We start from the raw sequence: 24,521 nt of genomic DNA, 5'->3' as shown, positions 1-24,521 counted from the left end.
TTACTTTCAAATTTTAGACCAAGATGAAAAGAACCCAAGTTCAGAGGAACTGCCCTCAAAATGGTCCTGGGGGTATGGTATATTACTCTCTATAGAATCATCTTGGTGGAAGTGAAGATTAGTGCGATACTTTTAGAGAGCAATTTGACAACATATATTAACATATTAAATGTGGCCACCTTTTGACCCAGTAGTTTTACTGTGAAAAAAAATTTATCCTAAGGAAATAATCAGATAAACATAAGAAAGATACTTATTGTTGCAATATTTTTATTAGTGAAAAATTGGAAACAAATGTATATTAATGGGTGGTTGGTTAAACAAATTATGATATATCCACTCAGGAAACTGTAATAAAATCTTTAAAGTGATGTGAATCTATTTTTCAAAATGTGAAAACCTATGATAAACGTTAAGTGAAAAAATATGTATAATATTGTCCTACTTTTAATAAAAACATATATAATGCTTTTGTATGTCGTATTACATATCAAACATAATCTACTCCTAGGTTTGTTTTTATAAGAGAGGGAGCCAAAGGGAATGAATATACAGATAACATATAATCACACACACGTCATGGATAAACATCAAAATATTAATAGTAGTTACTGTAGTGTGGTGAGATTACAAGTGATACTCACTTCCTTCTTTGTATCATTTTAGTACTGACTAAATCTTCTCCAATAAGTATGTATTACCTTATTTAAGAAAAATTTCTTGAGGCTAGTGCTATGTTGTAGAAGGTTAAGCCTCTACCTGCAGTGCCGGCATCCCTCATGGATGCCAGTTCTAGTCCTGGCTGTTCTACTTCTGATCCAGCTCCCTGCCAACGTGCCTGGGAAAGCTGCTGAAAATGTTCCAAGTGCCTGGGCTCCTGCCACCTATGTGGGAGACCCAGAGGAAGCTCCTGGCCAGTTCAAACCATTATAGGCATTTGGGGAGTAAACCAGTGTATGGAAGATCTCTATCTGTATCTCTGCCTTTCAAATAAATAAATAAATCTTAGAAAAAAAATTTCTTACTACTGAAGATTTAAACATGTTTCAATATAGAAAGAATGTAATAATAACCCACAGATGTATTTCCAGAGTCAACCTCCCTGAATTGTGCTACATTTGCTTCATTTTTTTTTCCTTTCATTTTGTTATAGTAATATTTTAAAGTAAAGTAAAATAAATTCCTGAGTTCATGTCATTACCCCCTATTTCTATTTGTATCACTAACTACGTAGGCATTTCCCTGTATAACCAAATTAACAATAGATTAACAATAGTTCCTTAATATCATCTAATACCCAGTACATACTTAATTTCCTCAAATTATTTTAAAAAGCCTTTTTCTCTACACATTTGGCTATTCATATCAGAAGTCAAAAAATGTCTTATTTTTACAACCAACCAACCAAAAAACCCATGCCACATATTTTGTTTTGTTTTTACTGGTCTTAATGCTTCTTTTTCTTTTTTCTATTTTATGCTTCCTTTTCTCTATGTTCTCCCATCACATATCAAATTCAGTTCTTGTGTCATTATCCACAATTTGGTCATCTATCACAATTCCTTTCAGTATCCTCTGTTTTAGCAAAAAGGAGGAAGAGAATTACATCAATGAAATACCTAAATGGTCTTAAATTTAAAATCGATACTTTCATTAGCTAAAAAGTGTAGAAAATTATTTCCATATAATTCCTTATCTACTAAGTACATTCCACTATAGACAATCCATCCCAATTTACAAAACCTTTGTAATTAAAGTCAAGGCTGGTATCTTCTAGGCCAATGAATCAGATAGGTGGTGAGTTATACTGTTTTTTAAACTACTATTTAACAGAAACAAATGTACAATCAGGAAAACCAGATAGAAAGGCAATACTAGTAACAGATTTATTATATACAAAGAACTTGACATATAGAGCCACTTAATAAATACTAAATGCTTATTTACAAAGCCAACCAAAAAGGATTTTAAGTGTTTAGAACAACACTTCAAGTGTTTTCAAGTAAAACCATCAAACTTCCCATTATATCAACAAGTAATTTTGTTATACTTCGACTGTTCAAAATATTATAGTTTCCAGAAAATGCTTTTCTTAAACTGTCACAATATCAAAATTTGTACATATTTACAACTCCTTAAACAATGAGTGACATATTTTTCCGTGTTTTCTGCTGTCTAAAAAAGCAAAGGCAAGTTGAAATGTTCATGATAGCCCTCACACCTGTGGACAACAGATTTCTAAGCTCCTTTTACAGAGAAACCAAGAGAGCAATTTAAAAATGTCTTTTATGACTGGGTTAATTTAAAGAACAATAATTTCCACCACAAGAAGCTTAAAGCTAAAGTGCAAAGTTGAGCTGAACAGAAACTCAAGTTGCTGAGTGTGAAAATGGTTCCATGAATACAGATGAAGAATAAGTTAACAGACTGTTAAAACTGTAACAACTCATTCACACACGAAACTAAGGTGACACATTTACCACAAATCAGTATTTAAGTAGGTCTAGCTTTGATATTTTTTCCCTGACTTCACCGGATTATTAAGTAGGAGTGAGGTAGTTTGTTTTTCTACTCATATAATCTCAACTTTCCTCTTTATGGTGTGCAATTTGTTCTCTACAAACATAATTTCCTGGATAGAATACCTTACAAATCTAAAGTTCTTAAGTAAAGAAATTCATGTAAACTTTTTATATTATTGTTTAAAATGTCCAAAATTCAAGAATAAAATTTATAAATTATGAACTCATTAACAGCAAGTTAACTCAGAAATATTACAAAACTGGAATATTATATACTTACACTTTACTCAATTTTTCAAGCACAATGCGTTTTCTGATCTGGTTCTGGGAACTTGAGTCTACCAGTGGAAAGGTGGGATCATGCTGAATCAAATTTTTAAACAAAGCAAAACAAATAATAAATTTACATTCCTTGATAAGTATAAAAATAAGCATTAAATATAGTTTACATGTTATTACAGTAGGAAAACACTAGATTTGAGACGGATATGATTTAGATTTCATTATCAGCTCAGTCATTAGGCTGATGTGAACTTGCTTGAATCATTTGCCCTCTTTGGAGAGCTGGTTTTCTCATCTGTAATACTATGATATTAATAACTCCTTCATTAAGAAAAGTATACGAAAGGATTCTGCAAATTGCTAACTGCTATACAACTGTAGATTTGAATATTAAAATTATAAAAAACTTTTATAACTATATTATGGGAAGTTCTGCTTCCAGAAATTTCAGACCAGACAATTCAAACGAACACTCTCTGAGAACTGAAAGGGGGAAACACTGCCACATTTGTTCAAAAGCATCAGAGAGCTAACAGTAAAGCTTCTGGGCTGACATTCTGGAGAAGGTAATTCTAGAGAGGAAATTGACTACTTCCAAAAGAGGCAATTTAGAAACCGAGAACCTGAGCAGAGTTTTCCCAATACACATTAGAGCTCAGGGCATGCCCAGGAGGGTGAGGTGTGAGCAACACTACCCAAGCTGATGACCAAGTCTTGTTTAGACCCACATTCCAGGAGTAAGGATGAACAGAAAATAGACTGCATCTTACTGAATCCCACATTCAAATCCTCTTAATTCCTGTTAGGTGATTTGAGACTGAAATAAATCATGTCAGAAGCAAATATAAATCCATTCCAGAGGAAGATAACACCTGCCTTTTTCCTTCAAATCTAGAAGTAGCGAGGACTCACAAAGTAGACCATACTTGTACTTCTGAACACAGTTCCTTTATTAAACTTTCCTCAAGTTACTAAATTATCATCTTTTATGATGAGACCATGTTAAATTTCTAGATCATTCTCACTCATTCTGAAAATATGAGCAAAGCTGGCACTGTCATGTAGCAGCTTAGGCTAACACCTGCAACGCCAGCATCCTGTATGGGTACCAGTTCCAGGCTCAGCTGCTCTGCTTCCAATCTAGCTCCCTGCTAATGTGCCTGGGAAAGCAGCAGAAGATGATTCTCCCCTGCACCCACGTGGTAGACCTGGAGGAAGCTCCTAACTTTGGCCTAGCCCAGCCCTGGCCATTGTAGCCATCTAGGGAGTGAATCAGCAGATGGAAGACTGATCTCTCTATCTCTGTTTCTCTCTTTGTTTTACTCTTTCAAATAAATCTTGAAAAAAAAAAATGAGCAAAAATTCCAAGGTAAATATTGGAAAATGAAACTCAGTTTTATATAAAAAAGGCTTAATCATCTTTGACTTATTACAAGAATGCAAGGTTGATTTAATAGTAAAAAATGTAACTGGATATCAACTCATGATAATTATTAGTAAATTAGAAATAAAAAGAAATTTTATAATCAGATAAAGTGGGCCTAATAAAAACTTCAACACTCATCATAGTTAGTGATAAAGTAATTAAAGCTTTTCTCCTGAGATGCAGAATGAGACCAGGAAGCCCATTGTTCTGGAGGTCTAACCAGTGGAATAAGGCAAGAAAAAGAAATGCTGGCAATAAAGACTGAGGTAGAAATAAATAAAACGATCACTCATGTAAGATATGACTGCAAATGTAGTAAATCCAACAGAGCTTACAGATAAGTTGCAATAATTTGATTACTATAAATTATGAAATTTGCAATTTAAGCTAGTTTAATGGCTTCAAAATCAATGTACAAATAGTTTGATTTTCCACATAAAGCTTAATATAGAAAATTTAATGATAATATATAAAAACAAAATACCTAGGAAGAAATGCAAAGAAATACATTCAAGACCTCTACACCTAAAACTATGAAATATTATTCGGCACTATTAAAGCTGTCTTAACGGGAAGGACATACCATGTTCCCAGGCTGATATAAAGATTTTAGTTCTCAACATTCTAAAATATGCTGTAGTTATGATTTTCCAAATCTGTGAATATACTAAAAACCACTGAACTGAAAATTTTAAATAGGTGAATCACATGGCATATTTATTATATCTCAAAAAAGCTATTATCAAAGAAATGGCATCCCCAGGGTCCTGCACACAGACTTGTGCAATCAATGTTTTTTGAGTGATGAACAGTAGTAATACTACATGGCTTTTAATGTTCAGATTCTTATAGTCTATTAATGGAATGGTTTGTACATACTTACCAGTTCTTTGTATTAGAACTGGCACTTCTTTTTTTTTTTTTTTTTTTTTGACAGGCAGAGTGGACAGTGAGAGAGGGAGACAGAGAGAAAGGTCTTCCTTTTGCCGTTGGTTCACCCTCCAATGGCCGCCGCGGTAGGCACGCTGCAGCCGGCGCACCACGCTGATCTGATGGCAGGAGCCAGGCGCTTCTCCTGGTCTCCCATGGGGTGCAGGGCCCAAGAGCTTGGGCCATCCTCCACTGCACTCCCTGGCCACAGCAGAGAGCTGGCCTGGAAGAGGGGCAACCGGGACAGGATCGGTGCCCCGACTGGGACTAGAACCCGGTGTGCCGGCGCTGCAAGGCAGAGGATTAGCCTACTGAGCCGCGGTGCCGGCTAGAACTGGCACTTCTAAAAGTGTGTTCTGTTTGGCAGTTAAATAACCCTCTTGCCAACTTTCTTTTTTCTTGTCATATATGTATCAAATTTGTTCTTCACACTGTCTGAATTATTACCTTTTGAATTAATAGGGGCTCAATTAAGGAGGTTAAACTCTATTTCAGATAACAATATTCACTATCATGCTGCCCACAGTTTAAACTAGTCCCCAAGATTCAAAGGTTATAAATCGCTTTTGAGTTCTTCAACTGAGAGACCTAAGAGAAAAGATGGTGCCACTACTGTAATTAGTCTTCAGGTACAAAACAAAACGAAACAACAAAAATCTGCAAAGGATGAATCAAAACCAGAAACTGTAAATGCCTGCTGGAAGAATTTATGGAGTGACGTCATGAATTATTTTAAAGGCTCCCAGATACTGAAACAGAGAATTTAAGAAATCATTCATTCAATAAGACAAGTTGGTAAAAAAGGATTTGTTCAAATGCTTGATGAAGAAGTGGAAAAATACATTGAAAGCCATTAAGAAATGTTCACTTCTCAAATGCTGGCAATAGCCAGGGTTAGACCAGGCCAAAGCCAGGAGCCCAAACTCCATTTGGATCTCTCATGTGGGTAGCAGGGACCTAAGCACTTGAGACATCATTATCTTCTACCTCCCAGGATCATTAGCAGGATGCTAGATCAGATGCAGAGGAGACTAGACCCAAACTGGCACTCCAATATAGGATAAGAGCATCCCAAGCAGTTGCCTAACCCTGTATGCCACAACATCTACCCAAGAGATGACATTATAAACCAAGATAGACTGGCTAAAGAAATTTTCTGAAAATTTAATAATTAACTCTGTGATAGTCTTACTCCTGCTCCAAGAGCTGCTTTGCAGAGTTTTCTAACTGCTAGCAGCTTGGACAAATTCATCAGGACATACCTCTTCTGAATCTTCTGATTTGGTGGTTTCTTCATTCAAAACATATCGTCCTCTAAAAAACTCTCTGATCCTTAGATTTAATGTTTCGGTTTCTTTTTTCAAGTTCTCATAACTTGGCAGTGGTTTAATGGCTGTCTCTGAACCTGTAAAAGGTAGAGACTCATCCAGGCTGTTCTGAGATTCTCTCAAAGCAGGAGAATGACTATCTGGGTCAGGGTTGATGTCATCTTCATCAAGTTCTTCATTAACCATAGATGCTGAAGAGGGCTTCAGACACACAGAAGTATAATTCTGACCGTATAAAAACCTCAAAGTTTCTTCTGTCTTCCACTCGATCAAAGTCTCCTTCAGGACTTTAAGTAAATTTTTCTTTGCAATTTCAGGACACACCTGCACTGAACTAGAAACTTGATTTGGTCTGGCAAATTTCCTCTTAAAATGCTCAGCACTTTTCTTACTTATGCCCACTAGAGTTATTTCCGATGTAGTGTATTTACTGTCAGAATTTTCTACAGCTTTTAGTTCTTCTTGCAAAGGACTGTGTGAAGAAATCTGGGTATTTACTCTCTGTAAAGGAAGTTCACAAGCAGCAGGTGTCTCCTGACTATCTAATCTGCAATTGCCTAACTGCCCAGTGATATCTTCTATCCTCTGGTCTGTGTCTATGTGTTTGGAGTCTGCTTTTCGACCAGCTTTCTTTTTCATTATGCTTTTTTTGTGCAGCTGTGGCCTTGCACACATTTCATCTGGTCTGTTTCTTGGTAGAACAGAGGACACAAAGTCTTGCTCATTATCACTGGCACTGTCACTATAAGTGCTAGACGAACCAGAGTCATACTGCTTTTCAAAATGCCCAGGATTATCAATATCTGATGTTTTGATGGCTTTACTGCACAACTGTACTTCTTCTCCAGAATCGCCACTGTAGAAGGAAAGGTAAACAGAGTAAGTACAACAGGAAAGCAAAGAATCCCAGAGCATTTCAGACTTGTAACTTTCAAGGTAGACATTTCTATTCCTTAGGCATGGTCTTATTTATAGATAGGCTCTAACGTATAGGTTTCAGAGGTTGTAGTTTCTCTATATCTAATAGTCACTTGATATACTTCTTCCATTTTTTTTTCCTTTTGTCTTTCTTCCTAATTATTTTTAAATTGTTAAAGGAGTACACACAGCAAGAAAAAAAATCCTTTGATAATTATGACTTTTTGGGGATTTTTTTTTTTTTGTCTGTTGTTTCTATATCTGATTTATATAGCCTTTAACAAAGTTTTTATTTTGGGGCCAGTGCTGTGGCACAGGTTAATCCTCTGCCTGCAGTGCCAGCATCCCATATGGGTGCCGGTTCTAGTCCCGGCTCTCCTCTTCCGATCCAGCTCTCTGGTATGGCCTGGGAAAGCAGAAGATGGCCTAAATGCTTGGGCCCCTGCACACACATGGGAGACCTGGAAGAAGCTCAAGGCTCCTGGCTTTGGATTGGCCCAGCTCTGGCCATTACAGCCATTTGAGGAGTGAACCAGCGGATGGAAGACCTCTCTGTCTCGCCTTCTCACTATCTCTAACTACCTCTCAAATAAATAATAAATAAAATCTTTTTAAACAAGTTCTTATTTAGAAAATTTCATTACTTGTTTTTCAAAAGGATAAATTACAAGAACATTATTTAGTTTTGAAAAATCAAAAAAGAGATGGATAAACAGTTTCCAATTCTGGTTGGTCATCACCTAGAAAATTCCACAGAATAAAAAATGTAAGTTAACTGCAGAAAATAAAGTTGACAAATCAACATTTCCAAACAGAAGATATTTAAGTTTGAAAATCCAGGGTTATAACAGGATGCTAACAATAAAAAACAGTTGTCCATTCGACTATGTCTTTCAATTTTCTGATTACGTCTGAATAAGTATTATGAAAGAGTGAAGGGAAGAGTAGATTTGCTAATTTAAACTTGAGACAAACAAGGATAGGTGAAGAGTTATTCTCAAGTGCACATATAAGAAAAGAGCAACACTCTGAATGAAAATGGAAGAGAGAGAAAAAGTTTGTTCAGTATTTGATAGCATTCTTCATTAGAATCTTTATAGCCATGGGACTGTCTTTTGGATAAGAAAAGGGTAAGTTAAAAAAATTAGAATTAAACCTTCATACATTCCATATTTCCTCTTGGTATTTTCTTCTGGTTCTTTTTTTTTCTACTTTTTTGTTTTTAAAGTTTTCTCTTGGAATTTTAAGGAAATTTTATTTTTTCTATAAATTGAAAATATACATAAAAAAATCTCTTACTCAATTCTATGTAACTAACATAGTGATTAATAACCAGGAACATTTATTCTCAGAGTTCATGATGTGTCTTGAGAGATGACCATGACTGGGAAGCAATATCATAAGCAGAGTTAAAAAAAAAAATCACAATTTGGGGATTTATATTAAAGTTTTAGAAATTCTTTCAAATAATTAAACAACAGATGGATTAATATCCTGAAATCCTATAAAATAAGATCATAAAAACCTTTCAACAAATGTAATTGGCAAAATCCAGCAGACAAAGAAAAACAGTATCTGAAATAGAGGCTGTGTTTGTGTGTGTTTGTGTCATATTTCAACAGGTTCAATTAGACTTCCTCAGTAGGAACAGCTGTACAATAAATCATACAGATCAAACACATCATCTTACCATCACAAAAGAAAAAGCTGGACAGGTCAAATATTTCTTTATGTGGGCTAGAATGGGACACCTATCTAATGTAGCAGCACAATAAGTCCAAGAGCTCCTACCACCTGGTACACTCCTAATGTTCCTATTAACATGGGTACTACACAGAAGGTAAGTGATACTGATTCAGTCATACCTTTGTCCTTCCTTTAGCAGCTGAAAATCGGGATGGCTGTGACAAAAACACAGAAATAGAAAATTAAATACAACTAACACGCCAAACATGGTCAGGTGTTCACTGTAACTACATTGGGTCAAAAATACAATTAAAACGGAACAGTTCATAAAAAGATTATTTCCTCTAAGAAAAAAATTTAAGGACAAAGTACTGTGAAACTCACTGACAAGAAATCTGGATTAGTCTCTTATATGAAATTAACTCATGTTCAGGACTAAGTTCATATTCTATTCACCTAAGGTTTTCTTTGACTAACATGAATGAAAGCAAATCACTCCCTTCTCTAAATTCAGACATTATGATGATCTGATTGATCATGTCCTCCTTTATGGCCTGCTACCAGAACTATTATCTACACATTTTATTTTTCTTACATTTAAATCTGGTTTCTTAACTAGACGACAAGCTCTTTGAGAGTAGAAATTATGTCTGTAATTCTCTTGTAGTTCCTTTATATGACCAATGAGAGACTTTTTGCCTCAATTTCTGAGAAAGCAGTCATAGTATAGAACAGACGTGAGCAATGTAGAGCAAGTGATTTAATTTAATTCTAGGAAGAACTCTGTTATGCAATACCAGAAACCATATTTAGCCACCACAGATATTTAGAAGGGGGAGAAAAATCTCTTTTCAAAGCAAAATATAAAGCAGAATAAACATAATAGTAAATGAATCCACAGGACAGGAGAACTCTGTAAAATACTTCTGAAATAACAACAACAAAAAAAAAAATCGTGTCTTCTTAAAGAACTGGAGAAAAGAAGCTGGTAGGCTCCATACATAAAGAAAGGGTAAGGAAACAGAAATACTAATTTCTTGTTAAACTGTATACTTGTTGAATATTGCATGGTACCCCATAAAAACGTACAAGCTCTACATGTTATTCAATTTTTTTTAAAGGGGCCAGCATGTGGTGCAGCAGGTTAAGCCACAGCTTGTGACACTGGCAGTCCATGTTAGAGCTCCAGTTTGAGACCCAGGTGCTCTGATTCCAATCTAGCTCCCTGCTAATGCACCTGGGAAAGCAGTGAACGATGGCCCCAGTGCTTGGGCTCCTATTATCTATGTGGGAGATCTGGATGGAGTTCCAGGTTCCTGGGTATGGCCTCACCCAGCCTCACCACTGCAGCCATTTAAGGAGTGAACCAGCTGATGGAAGATCTCTCTCTCTCTCTGCTTCTCTCTGTATATCACTCTGTCTCTCCAATAAACAAGTCTTTCAAAAAACGAAAAGAAAAAAAAAAAGAGGCAGTTATTTGACCTACTGGTTAAGGCTGCCAAATCAGAGTGCCTGGGTTTGAGTACTGGCTGTCTCTAATTTCAGCTTCCTCTTAACACGCATCCTGGAGGGTGGCCAGGTAGGGCAAGTGGTCCCTGCCACCTACATGGGAGACTTAGAATGGGTTCCTGGCTCCTAGCTTTGGCCTGGCCTAGCCCCAACTGTTGCAGGCATTAGGGAAGTGAACCAGATGGGAGCTCTGTCTCTCTGCTTTTCAAATACATAATAAAAACAAAACAAAAATGTACCTTCTAAAGATTGCAAAATGGATTAAACAAAAAGAAATATAAGGGACTAAATACACACTAAAGAGAAGCTAAGGCATAAATTATGGGATCACATATACCACTTGAAGGCCAAAATAAGGATACACTCAAGGTCATAATTTTACAGAACACTGTCAATTGAAAAAGTAAAGCTCAATGGATAGATAGAAGCAGAATTCAGTAGAATTATGACATTTCAAAGCCACCAGTTAAGAATGTTAGTCACAAGTATTTTTTCTGTATAATTAATCATCCCAGCATCAACTATGTAAGTAGTGTCTAGATAATATGTCTTCCCTTTGTTTAGTTTCAAGTGTAGAAGGCACTGCAGAGAATAGGCTCTCTTGCTAATCCTTCCTTAAGTTATGGGAGACACTGTTAACTGATTAAGGCATTCATTCCCATTAAATTCCTTCTTGTCATCACACATTAGAGACATACAGAATGAAGTCAATATTGGCCATCCTTGCTCTAGTGCAGGGATGGGGAATGTTTTTTTTTTTTTTTTTTTTTCCAGCCAAGGGTCATTTGGATATTTATAACACTATTTGTGGGCAATACAAAATTATCAACTTAAAAATTAGCATGCTCCAGATTTACTGAATTTCCAGTCCCACCTGCAGGCCTTATACAGCCCACGGGCTGATGTTCCCCTCCTCTGTTCTAGAGATATGTCTGCAGTTCAGGAATCCCCCAAACTAAAAATAAATAATTTATGCCAATTTTAGAAATTTACCTTTTTTCTGCCCCCTAATACCTTAGCCAAATTAGGCAAAGTCTTTCCCTAGACTCCCAATTATCCTGTTTACCTTACTGCTTTCCACTCACAAAATTTCTAATTACAGAAGTTATTGCTGCTTAAAAAAAAAAAAAAAAGATACTACTTGAATGGTGACTAGCTTTGACTACTCCAAAGGATATTTTAACTCCCATTAAGGTTTTGTTTTGTTTGAAAGGCAGAGTTACAGAGAGAGAGGTCTTTCATCTGCTAGTTCACTCCCTAAATGGCCATAATGCCCAGGGCTGGAGCAGGCGGAAGCCAGAAGCCAGAAGCTTCTTTCAGGTCTCCCACGTGGGTACAGGGGTCCAAGCACTTGGGCCATCTTCTACTGCTCTCCAAGGTCACAGCAGAGAGCTGGATCAGAAGAGGAGCAGGCAATGGCTTAATCCACTACGCCACAACACGCTGGCCCCTTATTAAGGTTTTTAGGCTTAAATAATTAGCTAACATTTACAATAGAGTGTTCGTTCTATTTTCCATTGACTACTTCCTCCACTTCGACTTCTAGTTCTGTCACTTTTATCCTACATCCTCATCTCATTCTTCCTGGATAAAATTAAGGTTCAGCACTATGCAGTAATTTGGCATTTGGTCCAATAACAGGGTCTGAGTATCACTGGGGAAAAGAAAATATGCATAGATAGCAGTGATTTTCAATTGGACTCTTACATTTAATGGCTAACTTGCAAATGCAGAATACATTCCATCATTCAACAAATTCCCTTAAAAATCAAATTCTGTGCATGTATGTGTGTGTGTGTATATATATATATCGACTATGTTGGGCACAGTAAGTAATAGAAAGAATAGGTTCAGGGGGAGCAGCAAGATGGCGAAATAGGAAGGGAGCACACTGATAGTCCAGGAAGAGATAGTTTAATAAAAGTGGAGATACCGCAGGTTCAAGGAAGAGTAGGGGAAGAAACAGCAGAGGAAACTCTTCCGGAACTAGTGATTCACAGTGGACCTGCGTGGAGAGCGTGGGAACCCATGATTCGGGACACCAGCGGCGGAATCAACACACCAGCGCTGGAACGCGAGGTGAGCCGAACCTCAATAGCCCGAGAAACCAGCTGGCAAGCGGAAAGAGGAGACTAGAGGGAATGAGGCTTGAAACCCCGTTGGGAAATGTTCACCTGGCTAACTAGAAGAGAGAGCAAAACAAAAAAAAGTAACCGATACGCACACGAGTTTCCCTCTCTCCGCTCACCTCTCAAAGGTGAGCAAGACAAAGAGCAGGCGCCATTTTGGACATACGTCATAAGCAGGGCGACCGATCTCAGGTCTGCACCGGCCCTCAGCCTAGCAGAAAAACCTAACTCTGGGGTGAAATAACAGGAGATTAGGACCTAGTGAATGTGTGGTGCTAATGAACTGAGACTGTGAAAAAAAGAGAAGGTACAAGTCGGTAACCTTGGCAACCAGTGGGAGACTGCAGGAGAATATGAGCCCACACTGAGGGCAGCACAGATTCCCTGTGTGGTTCTTGGGAAAGAGCTTCCGGATTGCTGGCTCCTGTGGGTATATCAACCACCTGCTAACTACCTCCAATTCCGCTCAGCTGTGCAGAATTACTTCCCTTCTGAATCAAAAAAAGAAAGAGAGAGAGAGATTTACCACGCCTAACCTGGGAGTGTCACTTTTGGCACACCCTTAACCCTGAGGAACCAAACAGACCTCTCAGGCCACACCCATTTCAAGCCTCTAAGGCTCCATCAAAAGCAGACAGTCCACTTCATACAGTCATAGTATAACAAGAAAAAACACCACAGTGAGGGAAGGAGAATCCAAAGAATATCTCTACAATGCCAAGCAACAAATGCAAAAACTGAGAAAACAAGAACAAGGATGACATTATGACACCCCCAAATGAACAAGACAGCCCAAGCCAAGATTATGAAGATGATGAGATGGAAGAAATGCAAGATATGGATTTCAAAAAATTAATGATAAGAACAATTAGAAGTGTTCAAAAACAAATGCTTGAGCTACAGGATTCTTTACTGGACAGGATAGAAAATCTCCTTCGAGAAAATGAAATCTTAAGGAGGAATCAAAATGAAATGCAGAAACTAGTAGAACAGGAAAGTGTGATAGTGAAGAGAAATCAAAATGAAATGAAGAACTCAATAGATCAAATGACAAACACATTAGAGAGCCTTAAAAATAGAGTCAGTGAGCCGGCGCCGCGGCTCAGTAGGCTAATCCTCAACCTTGCGGCGCCGGCACACCGGGTTCTAGTCCCGGTCAGGGCACCGATCCTGTCCCGGTTGCCCCTCTTCCAGGCCAGCTCTCTGCTGTGGCCCGGGAGTGCAGTGGAGGATGGCCCAAGTGCTTGGGCCCTGCACCTCATGGGAGACCAGGATAAGCACCTGGCTCCTGCCATTGGAACAGCGCGGTGCGCTGGCTGCAGCGTGCCTACCGCGGCGGCCATTGGAGGGTGAACCAACGGCAAAAAGGAAGACCTTTCTCTCTGTCTCCCTATACTGTCCACTCTGCCTGTCAAAAATAAAAAAAAAAAAATAGAGTCAGTGAAACAGAAGACAGAATATTGGACTTAGAAGACAGAGAACAGGAAAGCATACAGTCAAACCAAAGAAAAAAAGAGGAAATTAGAAACCTAAAAAATATTGGTGGGAATCTACAGGATACTATTAAAAAACCCAACATTCAGGTTCTAGGAGTTCCTGAAGGCATGGAGAGGGAGAAAGGATTAGAAGGCCTTTTTAGTGAGATACTTGCAGAGAACTTCCCGGGTTTGGAGAAGGACAGAGACATCCTAGTACAGGAAGCTCATAGAACCCCTAGTAAACATGACCAAAAGAGATCTTCACCACGACACGTTGTAAATAAACTCACCACAGTGAAACATAAAGAAAAGATTCTAAAATGTGCAAGAGAGAAACATCATATTACTCTCAGAGGATCTCCAATCAGACTCACAGCAGACTTCTCATCAGAAACCCTACAAGCTAGAAGGGAATGGCGAGATATAGCCCAGGTACTAAGAGAGAAAAACTGCCAGCCCAGAATATTATATCCTGCAAAGCTCTCACTTGTGAATGAAGGTGAAATAAAGACCTTTCATAGCAAACAGAAATTGAAAGAATTTGTCACCACTTGTCCAGCCCTGCAAAAGATGCTTAAAGATGTGTTACACACAGAAACACAGAAACACGGTCATCAATATGAAAGAAGGTAAAGGAAGGAAACCTCACAGCAAAAGATCACAGGACACTCAAAGTATATATTAGAAAATATCTTTGGCAAATGGCAGGGCAAAGTTACTACTTATCAATAGTCACATTGAACATTAATGGCCTGAACTGTCCAGTTAAAATACACCGATTGGCTGATTGGGTTAAGGAACAAAACCCATCTATTTGCTGTTTACAAGAAACACATCTTTACAACAAAGATGCATACAGACTGAAAGTGAAAGGCTGGAAAAAGATATACCATGCCAATAGAAATGAAAAAAGCTCAGGCTAAAATTTGTGTTACCTTATTTAAAATGTTATCCTAATTGTGTTACTAGACATGATAGTTATCGTAATGAGAAAGCCCCAGAGGCCTAAAGGGTTAAATACTTGTAAAATTCTACAGGTGCTTTCAAAAATATTGTGAAGTAAGCAAGTGACTCTTGTTGGTTGATGAGTTTATAATTTTAAACATGGCGACTTAAAGTCTTTTGTCATCCACAGTTATATATGATTTGCTGCTCATAAAACGAAAGCGTTGTTGATTCTGTTTAGCTGTCCTCCTATAGGTTCCTATGGACTTTTTCCAGCCACTTCTATTGTATGCAGTACTTTGGGATGGCTCTGTAAACAGATGAAGCCAATAATGCATTAATAGTACCAACTGAGAGAAAGTATGGTTAACTGAGGTTACTAAAAACAAAAAGCAATTCAAATCAATTGGCAATTTACAAAAAGAGTTTAAAGACTTTAAAAGCTATTATTAACATTGCTATATTGGTCTATTAGGTTATATGTGTGTACATATTGTATGCCCACATTGGGAAAAAAATTTTTTTAAAGGGAATTTGGGGAGAAGTAAAGTAACTTCTATTTTTTTTTTTTTTTCTGACAGGCAGAGTGGATAGTGAGAGAGAGAGAAAGAGAGAAAGATCTTCCTTTTTGCCGTTGATTCACCCTCCAATGGCCGCTGCGGCCGGTGTATCATGCCGATCCGAAGCCAGGAACCAGGTGCTTCTCCTGGTCTCCCATGTGGGTGCAGGGCCCAAGGACTTGGGCCATCCTCCATTGCCTTCCCGGGCCATAGCAGAAAGCTGGCCTGGAAGAGGGGCAACCAGGATAAGAATCCGGCGCCCCAACCGGGACTAGAACCTGGTGTGCCGGCGCCGCAAGGCGGAGGATTAACCTGTTAAGCCACGGCACCAGCCACATGGGAAAATTTTATTAAGAGTTTTATTTTAATTGGCTTATAGATAAGATTGTCCATAAATTTAAGCTGCTAAAATTAATCAATTAATTCGTGTGACCTGAATCTCTGCATCATATGTTTTAAACTTGTTGGTAGAAAGAAACTAAAAACATTTTATGTGTTTGTGCTTAAGTTTACTGGTTAAACAAACTACACATGTTAGATATTTAAGAGGTGTTTCCAAATACATGATTCTTAAAATTTATAGAAGGCATTGGACCTTCTGGTAAATGTTTTATTAAATTGTTATCTAATGGTTGAAACTGTTTGCTAAGTTTTAATGTGATATTGCTATTGTCAGCAAGCGATCTAGGACTTGCTCCCTCATTTCTCTATTCTAAGCACAACTTGTTCTTTCATTTCTCTATTCTCTTCAAGGTAGGAAACTAACTCTATTATGAAGGAATCTGTAGGACGCACAATTTAATCTTTAGACCTTATAAAAGAGATGGCTAACATTTTTCTGTAATAGCATAGCCAAAATAAGAGTTTAAATTATAATTTCATAGCTAGATTTACTTCGCCATCAGTGAAGTAAACAGTAAGTAGAAAAAAACCTCCCTTTCAGACCAAAGGGAAAGAAAGGGTTTTTTTAAAATTATTTATTTATTTTGACAGGCAGAGTGGATAGTGAGATAGAGAGACAGAGAGAAAGGTCTTCCTTTTTGCCATTGGTTCACCCTCCAATGGCCGCTGCGGCCGGCGCATCGCGCTGATCCGAAGCCAGGAGCCAGGTGCTTCTCCTGGTCTCCCATGTGGGTGCAGGGCCCAAGCACTTGGGCCATCCTCCACAGCCTTCCCGGGCCATAGCAGAGAGCTGGCCTGGAAGAGGGGCAACCAGGATAGAATTCGGCGCCGCAAGGCAGAGGACTAGAACCCGGTGTGCCAGCGCCGCAAGGCAGAGGATTAGCCTGTTGAGCCACAGTGCCGGCCGGAAAGAAAGTTTTAAAGTGAGAATATAATTTTCCTCATGGCATTGTCTACCTTAGAAAAACTACTACAGAACATGCCTGTGACCATAGACTTGTAGTTTAGGCCACCGAAGATTAGAGATGGGACTTGGGCACTCCCTTGACTTGCATCCTCTGGTCTGCTTTAACAAAAACCAGGAGGAAAAGAAAGCTAGGCATCAGAAGCAATGGGTGGCAGGCCTATTAATGGCTGATCTGTACAGTGATCTGCGCTCAAGGAGACCCAACAGGGCAGTCCACTGCAGTGGCTTTCAATGTGGTAAGCCTGGGCTTCAGCAGAAGTCAGCTTGTGAAGAGCCCTGGCAGCTCTGCCAAGAGTTGGATCACTGGAAATGGACCTGCCCTGGAGTCGAAGGATGCCTAGGTCAGAGCCACAGATCTTATTGGCTCTAAGCTGAAAAGCCCTTCACTCAGCCCAACTTCCAAAGTGACCACTGCAGCTGAGGGGACGGCCAAGTAGGGTCAGCAACATTGCAGGCGAACTATAAATTTGTTGTTAGAGATGCCACCTGCCTTTACCTGGCCAGCTCTCCTCCCAGACCAGCTAAGTAATGAAAGTCAACAGAGTGCCTTCCCCTAGGAGGTTCACACCTCCCTTAGGATGTACCCCATGTGAAGAGATAGATAGGTCTGGGCCTCTTAACTTACAAGGCCTAAAGCCCACCAGATTATTATCAAGCCCGTTCTGTCAGGTTCTATTTGCCTCTCAATCAGAAAATTTAATTGTAGCTTAGACAGCACCTTTCTTAGCTCCTCTAATAATGACTCTGTCCTTTGTTCTAGACCCTGTCTAGCGCACTTGGGCCTCATTCCTTTGTAATCATAACCTCTACTCTACCACCAATGGCTCTACTCCCAACCTGTGTGTACTGATGGTCCTCTTCCCCACTTATGCTGTATAATTGTTCAAAATTTCTCTACAGACAAACCCCTCTACCTACAAAAGATGAGTGACTTTTCTCCCAGTCTTGGCTGGAATCAGCTTTCCGGTCTGTTGGGTGTTTCCCAGTAAACCCTTTCCCTTAAAAAAAAAAAAAAAGGCCGGTGCCGCGGCTCACTAGGCTAATCCTCTGCCTTGCGGCGCCGGCACACCGGGTTCTAGTCCCGGTCGGGGCACCGATCCTGTCCCGGTTGCCCCTCTTCCAGGCCAGCTCTCTGCGTGGCCAGGGAGTGCAGTGGAGGATGGCCCAAGTCCTTGGGCCCTGCACCCCATGGGAGACCAGGATAAACACCTGGCTCCTGCCATCGGATCAGCGCGATGCGCGGCGGCCATTGGAGGGTGAACCAACGGCAAAAGGAAGACCTTTCTCTCTGTCTCTGTCTCTCACTGTCCACTCTGCCTGTCAAAAAAAAAAAAAATTAAAAAAAAAAAAAGAGGGAGGTGCCTTTCTCTGAAGGGAGGAGAGAACTTCCACTTTGACTATGACCTTGTCTAAATATGATCAGAGTCGGTGAACTTGGAAGGCTTCCATAGTCTTGGCAACTCATGACGAGAGACTAGGGTGGTTACTGGCGCCATAAACTAGAGTGTCAATTTGTTGGGTCAACAACAGGAGTCACTGTGCAGTTGCTCCTCATGTGGGATCTCTGTCCTTAATGTGCTATACATTGTGATTTAACTAGTACTCAAACAGTATGTTTCACTTTGTGTTTCTGTGTGGGTGCAAACTGTTGAAATCTTTACTTAATATATACTAAATTGATCTTCTGTATATAAAGAGAATTGAAAATGAATCTTGATGTGAATGGAATGAGAGAGGGAGTGGGAGATGGGAGGGTTGAGGGTGGGAGGGAAGTTATGGGGGGGGGAAGCCATTGTAATCCATAAGATGTACGTTGGAAATTTATATTCATGAAATAAAAGTTAAAAAAATAAAAAATAAAAAAATAAAAAAAAGAAAGAATAGGTTCAGATTCTTAGTATGTTAAAATTTAGTAGATAAAAAAGTGTGTTCTAAAAGCTTTTCAAGTATTAATCTATATAAGAATAAGCTAGCTACTATTATCATCCTCACATTAGAGATAAGGAAATTGAGTACAGAAAGAATAAGAAATTTGCCCCAAATCACATAGCTAGTAAGTGGTGAAGCCAGGAATCAAATTCAGAAAACACTGCTCACAGTAGTAATTATACTCTTGCAGCATATAATTCAAGAGAGTAGATGTGTTAAGTACCCTGAGAAATACATGAGCTGCTACAGAAAATCAGAGAAGACTTCCTGCTGAACCAATCAAAAAAAGCTTCAGAGAGGAGTCATCAATTGGGCTTTTAAAGACATAAATTCGTATATAAAGGCATTTGAATCTAATACTATTAATCTCACTCTGGAGTGTTACATCACAAACCTTCCCCTCTTTCTCTTTTAAAACATATAACAACGCATAAATCCACCCTACCTCTTAAAAAAAAAAAAAAAAAAAAAAAGACTGCCTGCCAAGCATTAAGCCCTTCCCCCTTTCAATGTAAACTTTCTTTAAACAAGACTGCACTCATCATTTTCAATTTCATATCTCCTGTTTAGCTACAAACCCTCAGTCTCCTGAAATCTGAACCCATAACTTCCCTGAATGTTTTTGGTAAGATCACCAAAAAACATACGACTCTAAATCTAATGGATATTTTTATTGATTTTATTTTTCAATTTGAGGAGGAAAGGATCAGGATAAAAGGTGATCTTAAAGGAGGAAGAAAAGGAATAAATCATAAAGCAAGGCCCTGGAGAGAAAACAGAATCAGTAACACAGAGGGGGGTACTCTCTGCATATAGGTCATGATAAGACAGAGAAAAAGAGTGTGCATGAAGAAAATAAAGTTGAAGGAGATTCTGTTGGATGCTTTCAATGGCTTCAGTAAAGTGGTAGGTGAAATCAGTCTACTGTGGGTCAGGGTCAAGGGCTAATGAGAACAGAAAAGGTTTGTATGTATCAGATCAGCAACAAGGAACAAAGGAAAAAGGAGAGCACACAGTTGCAAACAGAGCCAAATGCAGGCAGAGTGCAAGCTTTGGTGACAGACTTGGAGTAAAATCTCTCTCTCTCTCTCTCTCTCTCACACACACACACACACACAGTTACTTCACAAATTTTTTGAAAACCTGAATTGGAAGATGTTTCTTTTGGTATAAAAATATTGAAATCCATCAGTTTTTCCTAATATACATTTTCCATGAGTTTTTTTAAGATACTAGACATAATCAGTGTCCTGGACTGAGTCACCACTCCCATCTGAGCCTTAGCTTCACCATCGGGAAAATGAGTAACATTATATTTCCCTAGGAATGCTTTGAGAACTGAATTAAATGAAACTGAAATGTTAATGGTCTTAGATGAGAACTTTTCCCAATAATGTTGAGAAACTTAAGCACAGGTATAAAAGGTCGGCTAGAGGTTGGGAAGGTGGGCATGGCAGCAAGTTAAGGGAGAAAGAACCTGGGATTGTCTGAGAGGACAATACTAATAGCAGACTCTGGATGTCAAGGAAACTGTAATAAGTGTTGGCCAGCCCAGAAGAACAAAGCTGGGAGAGACAGAAGGTCACAATGAGGTCACTAAACAGACTGATAGCTGTAGATGAGATAGAGGCTGTGGTCAGAGACGGGAAACTCTTATTTCAAGACCTTGAAGGCTGAGTAGTTCCAAGTAAGAATGAGGTCCAAGTGTGGTGGAATCAAAGGGTAATCAAAATGAAAACTTATTGTAAAGCATGAATATGCTTTAAGACAGTTTTACAAGAAATCCCCAGCTATACAACTTGACCTTTTTTGAGAATTAAAAGAAAATTCAACCTCTAAAAAAGACAAGTAAAATGCCTACTATATGCTAGGTAGGTTTTAAAAAATTGTAGTAAAATACATCTAACATAAAATTTACCATCTAACACAATTTTTAGCTATGCAGTTCAATGATAGTAAGGACATTTACATTTTTACTATTATTATCATGCATCACCAGCACTTTTTTACTGTCTTAAGTGGTTTTATATTTTATATAATCCTCACATAACTTACAACCTTTTTATAGGTAAACCTAAAGCTTTGAGAGGTTAACCAACTTCCTAAGATTACACAGCTAATAAATAATAAATCAAGTATTTGAACTTAGGCCTGATTTCATAGTATAAGCTTTTTCCATAGCATATTGCCTCTATAATTAATATCAGGAAAAAAAAAAAAAGTTGTGGGGATACTATGTTTGGTTAATATATCATTGGAACTCATTATTGTTTACAAACTATTTTCTTCTCCTTCATTTAATTTCTCTGATTTCAGGTAGAGAACAACACACTGTGTCTAGATGTTATCTGCTTTACCAGTGACCTTAAATATCCTCTCTGATTTCAGTCCTATAAAATGAAGAAGGGTACCTGATGCTAAAAATAAACTAGATAAGTTTATTCAGGTATTAGATGAAAGGCTCAACATAAAACTTCAGTCTTTGCTATGCATTGTTTTAGAATGAACAAGGTAACAATTTACATTGCTCTATCCTTTCATACATGAAATTAAAATTCTCGTTTGTTAAAAGTGCTATTTCTCTTTCTGCTAAGTATTTTCCATTTTCTTCCAAATTTATATTGCTCTGGAGATAGTTATATAAGTTCAATTAAAAAAACAAATTACAAACATTTTTATCTTCTTTTCACTAAGGCATAAATTAGATGATTAGTTGTAACTTTTGCAAAGTAAATCTGAAACTGCAAATAACTTATGTCAGAAAACCTACACACACTACACACACACACACACACAAGGGGAGTTCTCAAAAAGCTTATGGGAAATGTGTATTATTAAAAATTTATGCATGGGTTTCAAAAAAATTTTTTGCACCAAAATAAACATCTTTTAATTCTGTTTTCCACAAACGTTTGGAAGTTCCCTTGTATATGTATTTGTATATCTATCATTTGGAATGTGAACATTATATATAAATCAACAGAAACAGCTGGTTACAATTCCCCGCTGTGGTGGAAACTTTTTAAATATAGCTTCAGACATGTTAAAATCTGTTTCAGAAAGCTTTTATTCTCCAATACTGAGCAACAGAGGTGGCTGTTCAGGAAGAGGTTCTAAAAGTTGCTCTGCAGAGGTTTTTGGCTTCCGCACCCCTGAGATTATACTGTTTATTGCCAAGAAGCCATGTGTGAAAATCCCCTACTCTGGGCCACATGATGGCGCTTTTAGCTCTGTCAGCATTAACCATTCACCCCAATCTGATCTTTAAAATCATAATTTGGTTTTCAACATTTGTCCTTCCTGGTTAGATTTTTAGATTTTAACGTACAATTCAAAAAACTTCTCTCCTTCAAAGACTTGTCAGAGCATACATTTAATCAAACAGGATTTATAAATGCAAGCACACGTCTGTCTAAATGAGCACATTGTTTCAGAGCATCAAAATGTATGTGGTCTGTTTCTGACCACTATGTGGGTGAAACTTTTCTAACTCACAATGTGAAAAGGATCATTCTGCATTATGACCCAGACCATTCTAGGTCAATGTTTTGTCTCTAACTGGGCATCAGGAGCCATTTTCTGAGAGCATTGCTGCTCTCCATGACAATAAGCCTAGACTTCCAATATGTTTTCTTTTCTTTTTTTCTTTTTTTTTTTTTTAAGATTTTATTCGAGAGGTAGAGTTACAGACAGTGAGAGGGAGAAACAGAGAGAGAGGTCTTCCGTCCATTGGTTCACTCCCCAAATGGCCGAAATGGCTAGAGCTGCGCCGATCTGAAGCCAGGAGCCAGGAGCTTCTTCCAGTCTCCCACACAAGTGCAGGAGCCCAAGGACTTGGGCCATCTTCTACTGCTTTCTCAGGCCATAGCAGAGAGCTGGATTGGAAGAGGAGCAGTCGGGACTAAAACTGGCGCCCATATGGGATGCCGGTGTTGCAGGTGGAGGATTAACCTACTGTGCCACGGCGCCAGCTCCCCCTCCCAATGTGTTTTCAAATCTTAAAAATGATAACCTACAAAGCCCTGATTCCAAAGTCTTGATAAAATTATAGAGGTAGAATTCATGTATTTGTCCAGATCTTTCGTAAGTCTGAGAAAGTGAGCTTACTGTAGTATAAAGTAGTATCTTGTAAATTTTAAGAGACCACTACTAGGTTTTAGCATTTAGAATCAGGCAAATAAATTTATACTACTTGCCAGCACTATGACGTAATGGGTAAAGCCGCTGCCTGCAGCGCCGGCATCCTATATGGGTGCTGGTTTGAGTCCTGGCTGCTCCTCTTCCAATCCAGCTCTCTGCAATGGCCTGGGAAAGCAGTAGAAGATGGCCCAAGAGCTTGGGTCCCTGTACACACATGAGAGACCTGGAGGAAGCTCCTGGCTCCTGGCTTCGAATCAGTACAGCTCTGGACGTTGCGGCCAATTGGGGAGTGAACAAGCAGATGGAAGACCTCTCTCTATCTCTGGCTTTCAAATAAATAAATCTTTAAAAAGAAAAAAGACTCACTAAGATAATGAAAATATATCTCCACTAAATGCTGTTATTTAAAAGAAGCCATTTTGGGGATGGCTAGGTGGTGTAGTGGGTAAAGCTGCTGCCTGCAATGCTGGCATCCCATATGGGAGCCAGTTCGTGTCCCGCCTGCTCCATTTCCGATCCAGCTTCCTGCTAATTGCCTTGGAAAAGCAGCAGAAGATGGCCCAATTGTATGGGCCCCTGTACTCATGTAAAAAACCTGGAAGAAGCTCCTGGCTCCTGGCTTCAGTCTGGTGCAGCCCAGGCTGTTGTGGCCATTTGGGGAGTGAACCAGCAGATGGAAGATCTCACTATTTCTCCCATTCTCTTTGTTAACTCTTTCAAATAAATAAATCTTTACTAAAAAAAAAAAAAAAAAAAAAAAAAAAAAAGCTATTTTTCACTTTATAAGATTGGTTCTGTTGTACTTCATGCCTTATGTGAACAAACTTTATTTAAAATAAAACATTTCTGTAGAACTTCCATGTGTGTGCAACAACTAGACAAGTTTTTTAAATGCTGAATTCTAAAATTCTTACCCTTAGCACACAGTAAAAAAAAACCAATCCATCTGTGAAAAAAACAGTGACCTCTAGTGGATTCATTAAGTAACACTGGCATCATACCTGCCTTTAAGATTTTAGAAATTAAGGTAACAATGATGCATCCAGATACAAAAGATACTAATATAGTTATAAAATGACCATAATATAAGGACTATAGTGACTTTATACAATGAGACAGATGAATATTTATAGATTACTTACTCACTGGTTTCTTTTAATCAAGTGCAATATGATGAATAGAATCTTGGCCTCTGGGGCGGGCACCTGACTTAGTAGTTAAGATGCCTGTATTTCATACCGCAGTGCCTGGGTTTGATACCAGCTCTGGTTCCTGACTCTGGCCCCCTGCTAATGCAGTTATGGCTCAAGCGACTGAGTTCCTGTGCAGCTGCAGGCGTTTGGGGAGTCAGTTAATGGCTAGGAACTTGC

General features: G+C 38.6%; 1 protein-coding gene across 3 annotated transcripts in view; it reads right to left on the bottom strand.

The window, feature by feature from the left end:
• RPAP2 (RNA polymerase II associated protein 2) overlaps positions 1-24,521 on the bottom strand; it is a 103,491-nt gene that overhangs the window by 64,680 nt on the left and 14,290 nt on the right. For all 3 annotated transcript variants that reach the window (XM_062191734.1, XM_062191735.1, XM_062191737.1), the window contains 3 exons: positions 9,272-9,307; positions 6,423-7,344; positions 2,803-2,885 (listed from right to left, as the gene is read on the bottom strand). In XM_062191734.1, coding sequence (XP_062047718.1) covers positions 2,803-2,885; positions 6,423-7,344; positions 9,272-9,307 — 1,041 coding nt within the window. The remainder of the gene's footprint in view (positions 1-2,802; positions 2,886-6,422; positions 7,345-9,271; positions 9,308-24,521) is intronic.

The sequence above is a fragment of the Lepus europaeus genome, chromosome 5 (genome assembly GCF_033115175.1).
Source record: "Lepus europaeus isolate LE1 chromosome 5, mLepTim1.pri, whole genome shotgun sequence".
NCBI lineage: Eukaryota > Metazoa > Chordata > Mammalia > Lagomorpha > Leporidae > Lepus > Lepus europaeus.
This window is presented reverse-complemented; position numbering and strand designations above follow the sequence as displayed.